Source organism: Mustela erminea, chromosome 19 (genome assembly GCF_009829155.1).
Source record: "Mustela erminea isolate mMusErm1 chromosome 19, mMusErm1.Pri, whole genome shotgun sequence".
NCBI classification, from domain to species: Eukaryota; Metazoa; Chordata; class Mammalia; order Carnivora; family Mustelidae; genus Mustela; species Mustela erminea.
This window is the reverse complement of record NC_045632.1, coordinates 4,711,184-4,722,735: the sequence shown is the minus strand read 5'-3', so window position 1 is coordinate 4,722,735 and position 11,552 is coordinate 4,711,184. Positions and strand designations below refer to the sequence as shown.

At 58.7% G+C, this 11,552-nt stretch overlaps 3 protein-coding genes across 9 annotated transcripts; 2 read left to right on the top strand and 1 right to left on the bottom strand.

Annotated features, from left to right (window-relative positions):
* Positions 1 to 246: 246 nt before the first annotated feature.
* Positions 247 to 3,814, bottom strand: FGF21 (fibroblast growth factor 21). Of its 2 annotated transcripts, none has more exons than XM_032324273.1 (4): positions 3,705 to 3,814; positions 1,576 to 1,989; positions 1,351 to 1,454; positions 247 to 610 (listed from the first exon to the last, which is right to left on the bottom strand). In XM_032324273.1, the coding sequence occupies exons 2-4, from the start codon at positions 1,808 to 1,810 to the stop codon at positions 320 to 322; spliced, it is 630 nt and encodes a 209-aa protein (XP_032180164.1). In that variant the 5' UTR covers positions 1,811 to 1,989; positions 3,705 to 3,814; the 3' UTR covers positions 247 to 319. The 2 variants fall into 2 exon arrangements, with proteins under 2 accessions (XP_032180164.1, XP_032180163.1); XM_032324272.1 differs by lacking the exon at positions 3,705 to 3,814 and adding an exon at positions 2,079 to 2,166.
* Positions 2,086 to 6,986, top strand: FUT1 (fucosyltransferase 1 (H blood group)). 3 transcript variants are annotated; one of them, XM_032324256.1, is made up of 5 exons: positions 2,086 to 2,150; positions 2,360 to 2,497; positions 3,337 to 3,554; positions 3,776 to 3,938; positions 4,606 to 6,986. In XM_032324256.1, exons 2-5 carry the CDS (start codon positions 2,406 to 2,408, stop codon positions 5,600 to 5,602), a joined length of 1,470 nt encoding a protein of 489 aa, XP_032180147.1. In that variant the 5' UTR covers positions 2,086 to 2,150; positions 2,360 to 2,405; the 3' UTR covers positions 5,603 to 6,986. The 3 variants fall into 3 exon arrangements, with proteins under 3 accessions (XP_032180147.1, XP_032180149.1, XP_032180148.1); XM_032324257.1 differs by lacking the exons at positions 2,086 to 2,150; positions 2,360 to 2,497 and having other exon boundaries at positions 3,467 to 3,554; positions 4,503 to 6,986; XM_032324258.1 differs by lacking the exons at positions 2,086 to 2,150; positions 2,360 to 2,497; positions 3,776 to 3,938 and having other exon boundaries at positions 3,429 to 3,554.
* A 362-nt stretch (positions 6,987 to 7,348) lies between these two features.
* IZUMO1 (izumo sperm-egg fusion 1) lies at positions 7,349 to 11,533 on the top strand. Of its 4 annotated transcripts, XM_032324262.1 has the most exons (9): positions 7,417 to 8,399; positions 8,846 to 8,920; positions 9,099 to 9,185; positions 9,461 to 9,481; positions 9,824 to 9,904; positions 10,091 to 10,191; positions 10,471 to 10,624; positions 10,920 to 11,124; positions 11,389 to 11,533. In XM_032324262.1, the coding sequence occupies exons 1-9, from the start codon at positions 8,165 to 8,167 to the stop codon at positions 11,510 to 11,512; spliced, it is 1,083 nt and encodes a 360-aa protein (XP_032180153.1). In that variant the 5' UTR covers positions 7,417 to 8,164; the 3' UTR covers positions 11,513 to 11,533. The 4 variants fall into 4 exon arrangements, with proteins under 4 accessions (XP_032180154.1, XP_032180150.1, XP_032180152.1 ...); XM_032324259.1 differs by having other exon boundaries at positions 7,405 to 8,399; positions 9,461 to 9,904; XM_032324261.1 differs by having other exon boundaries at positions 7,405 to 8,399; positions 9,461 to 9,904; positions 10,920 to 11,145; positions 11,389 to 11,455.
* The last annotated feature ends 19 nt before the right edge of the window (positions 11,534 to 11,552 follow it).

Sequence of the window (11,552 nt, the reverse complement as noted above, 5' to 3'; positions counted from 1 at the left end):
GGGAGGTTAACAAGCCTTCTCCTGTCAAAGGGCAGGGATAGTCCAGAGTCCCTGGGGACACCAAAGCAGAGCAGAAAACTGAGGCCCAGAGGGCAACTGGGACCTTCCCACAGCTTCCTGACAATGGGGGCAGGGGTGCTTGGGGTGGATGGGAGACGGGGAAGCAGATCCCTTAACCTCCCTCAAACACTCACACAGGCTCACTCGGGTCCTCCTCTCAGATTCTTTATTATCCCAAGTAATAAAAATAAAAAATAAATAAATAAGATAAATAACCCAATAAATAAAGAGGAGACCCCGTAATAAACAGCCCGCGGCTTCAGGAAGTGTAGCTGGGACTTCGACCCTGAGAAGGCCCCACCATGCTCAGGGGGTCTGAGGAGCCCACGTCGGGAGGCTCGGGGGCTGGGATCCCCGGGGACTCCGGGGTGGCCGGAAGCAGGCCTGGCAGGGGCAGGAAGCGGGCAGGTCCCCGGGGCGCCAGGTCCCGGTATGGGGAGTTGTGGGGGGGCAGGCGCAGTGGGAGGCCCAGGGTCTCAGAGTGGTAGATGTTGTATCCATCTTCCAGAAGCACTTCCCGGAAGCTGCAGGCTACGGGGTCGAAGTGGAACTGCGGGAACAAGAAGAGAGATCAGAGACATGGGATCCCTTCACATGGTCCTGCTGCAGGACCCAGGCATCCAGGCCAGCGCCCTCTTCCCTCGGACCTGGGCGTCTGGGGGCCCCCAGCTCTCTCTTCTTTCTGACCACAGAGTGCTCCCCTCCAACAGGATACAGGAGTCCAGACACTCCTAGAGAGCTGGGGGAGCCCCTCCTCCCTCAGATCCAGAGTCCAAGTCCCCAGACACAAACAACAGAAGCAGGCTCCTCCTTTCCCTCTGGGCAGTCCACCTCCCGACCCCACTTCCCAGAGAGGATTATTCCAGCCCAGAGAGCAGTCGAGGCTCTCTGAGTCCAGACAGCAGCATCTGGCTTCCTCCCAGGGGTCACAGTCACTTTACAGGCCATGGGTCCTCGGAGGGACCCTGTGCCCAGCAGGAACAGGACATGTAGGAGGACCATGCGGCCACCAGGGGTTCTAAGTCACAAGACTCAGCCTCTCAGGCCACTCTGTCATTCACAGGCCTCGTGACTCGCAGCTGGCGTGTCCCTGTGTAAGCCTCAGTTTCCTCTCCTTGTAAACATGGACAAGGTCAGCTCCCACAGGTAGGGCGGCTGGCGTGGTGCAGGCATGTGGAGAGCACAGGACCAAGCCTGGCCCAGGCCACAGGTGCCAGACGTGGTGCCCCAGATGGGTGAAGATGCCAGGAGGGAGGGTGGAGCACAAGGAGGGGCACCCCGGAAACTCACCGATCCGTACAGTGTCCCATTCGGGCCCTGGCACAGGAACCTGGATGTTTTCACTCCCAAGATCTGAATGACCCCTGGCTTCAGGGCTTTCAGCTCCAAGAGACCTGAGGGGGAGAAAGTGGTCAGGGACTCAGAGGGCCTCTTCCCAGGCCCCTCTCTCTTGGACCTGGGAGTCCAGGCCTCCAGTCCCTCCTCCCGCAGACCATTCCTGGTCTATATACTCACTTTCAGGGCTCCGGCGGGCAGCCCCCACCACCGTGCCATCAGCCCTGATCTCTAGGTGGGCCTCCGTCTCCTGAGCATCGTCTGTGTAGAGGTACCGCTGTCGAACTTGGCCTCCAAATTGGAGGAGGGGGCTGGAGTCAGGAATAGGGTATGCCTGGCAGGCTCCCAGCAAAAGGACCGCCAGCACAGGGACCCACAGCCCCAGGTGCTCGGACCTGGCCTCCTCCCAGCCCATCAATGGCTCACGTCCTCAGGCGAGATCTGGGGTCTGGGGTCTGATAAGCGAGGGGAATGGTAGAGCTTTTGTTCCAGATCCTGGCCGTCTGGGAGAGCAGAGTCACGGATCACTGCTTAGCCTGATCGCCTGGGTCCTCTCGCACATGGATTCCCAGCTGAACCGAACACCCAGGTCTCCTAGAAGGGATGCAGGCGCTCCAAAATTTATATCCAGACAGACCCGCCCCATCACCTTCCCCACACCTGACCCATGATATTTGACCCACTTGGCAGGAACCAGGATTCCACGGTGGCCAGATCGGGCTGAACGGATGATGCAATCCGGGGGGTCCTTTCAGGTGGGGACCTGGACTTCCCAGTCTGAGGAATTAGGGGGGGAGGGGTCAGAAGAACTGGGACCTGGGTGACTGGGGCTGGGGGACCGGGACCCCTGGAATCTCAGGGAGGGGAGGGCTGGGGGGCAGGGGGCTGGAAATCTGCTTCCCTGACTGACAGACTCAGACTGTGTCCCATAACTGGAATTTCTGCACGCCACCTGAATTTCTAGGTTTCTGGGGGTCACACGTGTTCCTCGATCATCAGAAAGGCCGCGAATGCCACATGACCAAAGCGTCCCCTGCAGGGACAGAGGCATCCTGACCTCAAAGTCACCAACCCCAGCCCAGATGCTCCTCCTGCACCAAAGGTCCTAGTTTCTCTCTCTCTCCTCCCTGATGCAATCGTGGTGTTTCTTTCACCAGAGAAGCTATCCCCAGGCCCAGAAGGGTGCTCTCAAAATAGCTTGGGGCAGGGGGAGGGTGAGAGTCTCTGACTCAGCCAGCCAGGCGGCCCAGCCAGGCTCTGGAGGGGGAACTGAGAGGCAGGAGCCCAAAGGGAATGAGGGGGTGGGCAGTTTCCTGGAAACCAAAGGTACAGAGACTGGCCACCTGGGTCTGAGCGAGGAGGGCACTGGGGGCCTGAACTTCTCCAACTAAAGAGGGGAGGGGACTGGGGTTGGAAGTCCAGGGTCTGAGGAAGGAGAGGCCTGGGGGCCCCACTCCTGGGTCTGGAGACATTTATGGCCAAGTCTCTGGACAGTGAAGTCAAATCCCTATTGAATGTTCACGCTTCCCTGCTGCAGCCACCCAGGGTGGGGCTGGGTAGGGCCACCTTGACCATGGGAACAGTTTCAGGTGTGCTGCAAAGCAAAGCCTTTGAATCCCAACCTGGCACTGTGGGAGGATAAACAGGCTTCCACTCCCGCCTGCCAGCTCCTTCCGGGCTCAAGGAGAGGCTATCACCAGGAGGGGCCCGTCTAGAAAGGAGCTGTCGGCACCAGACCATCCACTCCCCACGGAGGAGAGGCTGGGGGCCTCGGCTCTGGCATCTGGAGGTGTGCGGTGTGGACAGGGGCGATCAGCTGCGCCTGGTGTGCGTGGGGTCACACACAGACAGGAGGCTCCCGCGTCTGGGACCCTGACAGCTGGAGGAGGTTTTCCATCCGCTCCAGGAGCAGCCCGGCGAACAGGTTCCTCACCCCCACAGGGAGGACGAGGCAGACAGAGGGCGGAGGATCTTACTCCCAGCCCGGGCCTGGTGTCCGGGGAGTGACCGGGCTCCGAGCCTCCAGGTACCCGGGGCAGGCTGTGAGCCCGGGGTGCCAGAGAAGGGGGAGAAGTCCATGGACCCGAACACCTGGGTCCAGCATCGCGTCGGGCGCTGTAAGTCCACGTCGACGGAAGGATGCCGCTGCTGGAGGCTAGGTAGGCGGATCCTGGAAAGCCCTGTGGCTGGCCGAGGCCGGAGGGGATGGGGCTGGGCGCAGGTCCCGGGGTCTGGGGAGGATAGGGGGCGGAGGCTCCCACCCTAGCCTGGGGCTCCAGGACCGGGGCGGGGCTCCGCCTCGGACCTACCTGCCTGGCCCTGGAGGGGCGGAGGCTGCGAGCCTCGGAACCGCGCCCATCTCCTTCCTCTCCTCCCCGAGCGCTTGGAGCCAGTCGGGGGAAGCGGCATGGAGGGGAGGGCTGCCGAGCCTTGGGATCTGGAGTTCGGGATTCCGGGGGCGGCCGGATGTGGACTGCACTTGCGGACGGCTCGCTGCAGTCTCGCCAAGCTGACTGCGGATCTGCCATCCGCCAGAAGCTCAGGTGAGTGGGCCTAGCAGATGCCTGGCACCTAGGAACCTGGGCCTTCCCTTCTCGGGAGGCGCACCCCCAACCTCTCGCCCCTTAGGATCTGGGGAGTCTCCACCCCGCCTGCAACTCCTGCTTCTCCAGGAACCAAGATCCCTTCCTCCAGTCTGGGCCTCCAGACTAATCCTGTTCTGCTTGGCCTGTGTCTTCCCGTCACCTCCATAGTGGAGGCTGCCCACCTCCTTCCCTTCTCCCCAGCCCCGGGTACACCAGAGAAAGGAGTTGGTAGAACATTGCCCAACTTCAGTGGGCCTCCGGGGCCCCAGGGGAGCCAGATCCCAAGATGCAGAGATGACCCTGGGTCCCAGACCGATGCTCTCTTGGAAAACACCATTTCCCATCCCCGTCCCCTGAAATTCCAAGACCCCGCTTCTCCACCCTAAGATCCAGGACCCCGATCCCCCTTCCCCAGGACCCAGGAGTCTGAATCCTTAGTCCTCCTTCCAACTGGCCTCTGTTCCTTGACATACGTCCTTGGGCCCCTTGAGCCACTGCTAACTCATCTCTCCTCCCGTTCAGCCATGTGGGCCCCCAGCCGGCGGCAGCTCTGTCTGATCTTCCTGCTAGTCTGTGTTCTTTCAGCCGTCTTCTTCCTCCACATCCACCAAGACCTCTTTCACAGTGGCCTGGACCTGACTGCCCTGTGTCCGGCGCGCCGCCTGCTGACACCCCCTGTGGCCGTCTTCTGCCTGTCAGGCACGCCGATGGAGCCCAACGCCTCCTTTCCCTGTCTCAAGCCCCCTGCCTCGCTCTCAGGAATCTGGACCATCTACCCAGATGGCCGCTTTGGTAACCAGATGGGGCAGTACGCCACGCTGCTGGCCCTGGCCCAGCTCAACGGTCGCCAGGCATTCATCCTGCCCGCCATGCACGCGGCGCTGGCCCCCGTGTTCCGCATCAGCCTGCCCGTGCTCGCCGCTGAGGTGGATGGCCGCATGCCGTGGCGGGAGCTACAGCTGCACGACTGGATGTCGGAGGACTACGCACACTTGGAGGACGCCTTCCTGAAGCTTACGGGCTTCCCCTGCTCCTGGACCTTCTTCCACCATCTCCGCGCCCAGATCCGCAGGGAGTTCACCTTGCACGACCACCTACGGCAGGAGGCCCAGGGTCTCCTGAGCCAGCTCCGCTTGGGCCGTGCGGGGGACCGCCCTCGCACCTTCGTGGGGGTCCACGTGCGTCGTGGGGACTACCTGCAAGTCATGCCCCAGCGCTGGAAGGGGGTGGTGGGCGATCGCGCCTACCTCCAGCAGGCTATGGACTGGTTCCGGGCCCGGCACGAAGCCCCTGTCTTTGTGGTTGTCAGCAATGGCATGGCCTGGTGTCGGGAGAACATCGACGCCTCCCGTGGGGACGTGATCTTTGCTGGCGATGGGCAGGAGGGCTCTCCGGGGAAGGACTTTGCGCTGCTCATGCAGTGTAACCACACCATCATGACCATTGGGACCTTCGGTTTCTGGGCCGCCTACCTGGCTGGTGGAGACACGGTCTACCTGGCCAACTTCACCCTGCCTGACTCCAACTTCCTGAAGATCTTTAAGCCAGAGGCTGCCTTCCTGCCCGAGTGGGTGGGCATTAATGCCGACTTGTCTGCACTCCAGTCGCTGGCGGGGCTGTGAGCAGCAGGGAGACTTTCTGGAATAGCTGATCAGTCTCGGGGCGGCATTTACCTGGCAGCTTCTGGGGAAACCTATGGGAGCCCCACAGCCGGTGCCCTCCCCCCCATTTCTAGAGCAGTTCTAGGAGGGCTCTCTGTAGCTGTCTGGACATTTTAGAACCAGCAGAAGATCTTTTCCTGTGGGTTGGCAATGCCCAGAGAGGCTCATATCAGTTCTAGAAGGCAGCGCCTACCTGTTCATCCCAGCCCATATCCAGAGTACTTTCTGGCGGGCTGCACCCAAGTCCAGGCAACTCCCCCTTTGAATGTTGCCCCTGGTCTTCTCGAGAAGAGAAGTCCAGTCCCCAGGACTGAAGGAACTTGTGGGTGTCCTAGAGCAAGCACCCATCAACTCCTGTCCTGTGTTTCTGGGGTCATTCTAGAGGCCCCAGCTCGAGTACCTGTGGAGAATCCTGCAGGGATCTTCCAGAGGGGTGAGGTTCTGGAATTCCAGGAGAATCTCAGGAAGGTACAATCCAAATCTTAACACCTCAACCACTGCCGGGAATATGGGTAGAAGACAGATTATGTGTAGCTAGCTGAGAGCTGACCCGAAATCTGTCTGACCTCTCAGCCCCTGAAAAGAAAGACCAAGACTCTTTTTTGAGCAGATGGATGAAAATGTGGGAGGTGGTGGGAGGGGGACAGATTCAGAAGTGTAGCCAGTTCTGGAGTGAAGTTTTTCAGAAATGTGGGAACACTTTTCTTTTTTCTTTAAGCTCAAAACCTGCCAAAGACAAGTGCCCCACAAGGCAGGTCTGAGTTGAGTTGGCCCCTCCCAATTACGGAAGTGTCCTCCTCTGCCTTCCTTCCCCTCACCCCTTCACCCCCCCACCACCACTGGTCTGGGGGAGGTGGGGGTGGGGGGGTGAAGGGCTGAGGGGTGGGGAGGGATGATGGAATCCATTTTCTGGAATTCGGCCAGCTTGAATGTTTCCTTCTGCCTTGCAGAAAGCGCCTGGCATTGTGCCCCTTGCCAACCCTGGTCTGCCCCTGATATCACAGAACCACTAAATCTGACTTCAGGTTTGAAACGAATGGAGGGTGTGCAGACCCTCGGCAGTTCTCAGACCCAGGCTGTCCTCAGACCCAGGCAGAAGGGAATGCAGGGTCTGGCCAAGGAGGATGGGATTCTGGACTCAGATTCCAGGAACGCTTTGAGGCTTTTGGAAGAGGGTGAAGGTGGCCTGCCAGCTTTATTACAGACAACTCTGATCACATCTGTCCACCCAGAAGAATGCAGACCCCTTTTTCAGTCTTCCTAAGGGAGTTTTAAGGGATCATTCCTGATTCGGCTGCCACAGGTGGGGGAGACGGAGGTATGAATTAAAAGGCCACATCGCTAATGCCTGTCCCTGCAGTGTTTTGGAGTCCTGTGTGTGTGTGTGTGTGTGTAGGAGGAAAGTTTCAGAACTGCTAGGGATTCATTCACATCTAGGGGTATTGTCCTGCTCAAATCTGGCCATCTCTTGTTCTCAGAATTGTGTGAGTCATGGTGCCTGTTTTTCTGGTGGCCTGTTTCCAATGATGCAGAAAAGGAGACACCTTCCAGGACCCAAAGAACCCCAGTTCCTCAGTATTAGCCCTAGGCCTCTCTCCTCTGGGACCTGGGCATCAAGCCCCACGGGGTAGGGAGAGAAAGTGTAGGAGGAAGCGAATGCAGTGTGTAACTCCGGAACTACATTTCCCATAGAGCCATCGGACTGGCCGGGAGAGACCCCAGGGCCTCCTGGGAGTCGTAGTCCTAGGGCTAGAAAGGGCCCCTTTCTTCGTCTTCGTGGCTCCACGCCAGGTTTGCAAAAGGCCAAGTGCACCTAGCCGGAAGCCTGGGTCCGGGGGCTCAGGGAGGGGAGGAAGCTGAAAGCCAGAAGTCCTTTCCTTGGTTTTAGAAACCGGAGGGGACAAGATACTTTCCTTTCGGGTAGGCGCTGGGAAAATTCTAGTTTGAAAAGGCGGCCGCCTCTGTGATATCATGGAACGATAGGCGGAGTCTCCCTTTGTTGCGGTCCTCTCAGACTCCGCGTTGGGCTTGTGGGCGGGGCCGAGAAAACTCCCTGGGAGTATCTTTTGGGGAATTGGGGCTCCATGTGAGAAGCTAGAAAGGGGAAGCTGTGGAAATTCCTCGTAGACCCGGGCGAACCGTGACCGTGACTCCAGTCAAAAAGCTCTCCAAATCCCGGGACCGACCTCATCCTCGCCCCCAAACAAAATCCTTAATTTTAGTCGTGGGAAAATAGCAGAGTGGAACGACGTGGCCTGCTCATCCTGCCTAAAAGCCCTCAGCCTGGATTCGGCTCTTCAGCGGGTCCTTGTATTTGAGGACACAGCATTCAAGTTCAAGGTCGGGCAGCGGCTGTTTAGGGCTCATCGGGTCTCCGGACTCCTCGGTTCCCTAACCGAGAAGTGTGCGCCCTGCAAATTAAGGGTCTTAGTCTCGGAGAAGGGCATCTTTCCACTTAGCGTGAAAGTGGGGGGTAAAAGGACCCTCCCCGGGGTTCGGCGCGGCCTGAGCGCTCCGGTCGCAATGGGTCCGCAACTTCCCTACCTGGTGGCGGCGCTGGCCAGCTGCCTGCTTCCTGCCCGGGCCTGTCTCATGTGTGCCACAAAGGTCGTGGAGGCGCTAGACTCCTTGGAGAAGGACTACCTGCCTGACCACCTGCCGGCCGAGAGCCACGGAAGCTTTATGAAAAGGGTGAAAGACGCCGTGCTGGATTTCAAGAACCTGCCAATTCACGAGGATTCCTATATGGGGGTTCTTGGTGAGGGCAGGGAACAGCGTAGAAATCCTGAGTCCTGGGAAAGGAGGGGTCTGTGGCTAGGATAGCGGGGTGCCGGGGCGGGGGCGGGGCGGTGGGGGAGGGTTTAGTGGGAAGGGAAGGCAGGGCTGGAGGCAGAGCCTACTGGGCTCGGGAATGGAGAAGGCTGGAATGCAGATTCTGGGCCTTGCCCAGGATCGGCAAATACTGTTTCCCCCACTTTAGCCTCCGCTTTTGTGCTTAAAAATAAAACAAAATAAAAAACCACATTAAAAAAACTACAACTCCCAGAAGGCAATGGGCAGACAAGCCCTTTACCAGTCTTTTCCTTGCCCAGTAGCCTCATGGGTATTGTAGTTTCTGACACTAGGTGAGCCAATGAGGCAGTAGGGCTTGTAATCTGGACTTCTATCTCCCCCTCCCCGCATCCCTGCCTCCCACCCCTCCAGATGAGCCCACACTGGAAAACGCATCCTGGAGTTTTCTGAAGGATTTGAAACGTATCACAGACAGTAACGTAGAAGGTAAATACACAGAGGGGCCAGGGGAGGGGCTCCAGAATCTTTCGGAGAAATGGTAGTTGGTGACAACTGGTCTGGTAGTGGCTCTGTGAGCCAAACTGCCCAGCTTCAAATTCCGGCTCTGTCATCTCCTAGCCGCATGGCTTTGAGTGAGGGCCTGTGTCACCCTGCTCCTTCCCAGGTGAGCTTTTCGTGAAGGAGATGTTTTGGATGTTGAGCCTGCAGAAGGATATCTTTGCCCGCTTTGCAGCTCAGTTCCAAAAAGAGGGTGAGGGAAGACGCGAGTCCCTCAGGGACCACAGCCCCTTTTTCAACAGTCCCAGAGTCCCTGTCCCCATCCCCCCCCCCCCCCGCCTCCCGCTTCTCTAAGTCCCGCCCCTCCGCTCTCCCAACTCCGTCCTCCCTCGGACCCTGGGATCCAGGCACCTGGGTCCTTCCTCCCTCAAACACAAGAGTTCAAACCCCAACCCATTGCCTCCTCTCATCTCCTTTAACTTAGCAATCTGATAATCATTTTTTTTTTCTTTCTTTCTTCTGAGGCAGTTTTTTGTCCCAACCAATGTGGTGAGTTCGAATTTGGGAACTGGTCCTTATCCCTCATGGCCGCTCCGGTAATACCCAGCCGTTCTCCTCCCCCTTTGGGTCTCGATGTTTCTCCCTTCTCCACGTCTGAGAGGTTCCACAGTCCTTTCCTACTGCGGGCTTACTGGAGAGCCCGTCATATTGTATTTGCACTCTTTACCGAGCCTGGTTCTATCCCTCTTCCAGCGGGGCTGCCTTCTACCCCCGCCCCTTGGGCTGACCTCCCCGGGATTGGGCACCTGACCCCGCCCCAGCCCTTGGCCCTGCCCTCTCCTTTTAGCCTCCTCTCTCAGGGCGAATACAGCGTTGATCCCGCCCCTTCAGGTGTGATGTTGCAGAGTCTGGTCTGGTGCAATTCCTGCGAGAGGCAGGTTCACGCCTGTCGAAAGCACCCTAATTGCGGGGGTGAGAGAGCTGGGGCCGGCAGGAGGGGGGCGGTGCAAGAGGGGCGGAGCCAGAGGAGAGCCTGAATCTAGAGAGGGCGGAGCCTGGAGCCGGCCGACGCGAGAAGGCTGGGCGGAGACCAAGCGGGAGGGAGTTGAAGGGCACCGAACGTGGAAGAAGCATCGCACCGTAACCCCCTACCCTCAGAGCGCCTAGTACTCGTCCACGAGAAGGAAGATATGATCCTGAACTGTGAGCTCAGCTGGCATCGACTCTCTCAAGGCCTGACCGATTACAGCTTTTTCAGGGTGGGGCCCTCTAAATCCTGTAATCCTTGATCCCCAAGTCCATCAGGCTAGTGTGAGCCCCTTGATCCCTGTATCCACCACAGGCTTGCACCCACAATCCCTATGACCCGTGACCTACCTACCAGGTTTGGTTTCTACTGATCCCTGAGGACCCCATGTCCCGACCAGTATACCCGGGACTCCCATCTCCCCCGCTGAGGCCCCATGATGATCTCACCCTTGTACAACCCCAAACCCTGAATTCCCCAGGCCTCTGTGACCCCTTGAGCTTGGGTCTAGGTTTGGGGGCAAAATTCTGAGACCTTGCTGTCCGAGGGGAAAGATCCCATCCTGACCAAGACCGCGGTGACCGCGGATGACGCAGGCGTCTACCGCTGCAGTTTGGGCACTGTCCAGTCCATCCCAGCCACGGTCCTCCGCTTTCGAGTCACAGGTTAGTGCTGCATTGTTGACAGCAGTATGGGACTCAAGGTCCCGGCGGGGAAAGCAGTCAGCTTCAGGGGCGTGGTCTGGGCCACATTCCCTTTCTGCAGGGGTGTGGTTTCAGGTCACGAGGGTGTGGCTTCGTGCCCTGGGTGTGGCCCTCCCACCATAGTGTTCAGTCACTTAGGGGCTGGATTCCTTCCTGCTAGGCGTGGGTCCTGGGACTGGCTGGAGTTGAGCAGGCTTGCGTTTGCTCGGGCGGGACCTTCGTGCCCTCCCAGGACGTCTTCCCTCTCCTCTGTCAGTGTTGCCCGAAAGGATCCGTGAAGAGCTACCGTCAGGCCAGGCTGGGGAGGCCGCAGGTCCGGGGGATTCGATTAGCCTCCAGAGGCCCCCAGCCGGCCAGCCTACATCGACACAGTGTCCGAAGTCCGAGAACATGCTGAGAGGCCGTCTGATCGGACTGCTGATTTGGGGCTTTGTGGTGCTGATAATCGGCTTTGCGACCGCGTGAGCCGCCCACTGAAGAAGGCAGGGCTTGGAGCAAGGGGCGGGATTTCCAACTTCCTAACGCCGGAGGGGGTCTGGGAGCTAGGGGGAAATACTGGGAGCTGTATTTCCGTTGGGGATGGGTCTTAGAAAACAGGGTGGGCCTTATCTAGGTGGGCTAAGCTTGGATCACTGCTAGAATTAGATCAAATATAGGGAGGCTGGGAGGGGTGTCCCTCACTCAGGACCTAATCTGGTTCTGCTGTTTGCAACCCCCACCCCCAGGATACTTTGCTTTCGGCCTGAGAGGGTGATCAGTTGCATCAAGGACTGTTTGGGCACCATGAAGGAGTCTGCCACGCCACCACAGGTTTCAAAGGAAAAAGTCACATCATCAAGGCACAAATAAAGATTTGTCTGATTGTCTCGATATCTGACTCATTCCTCCG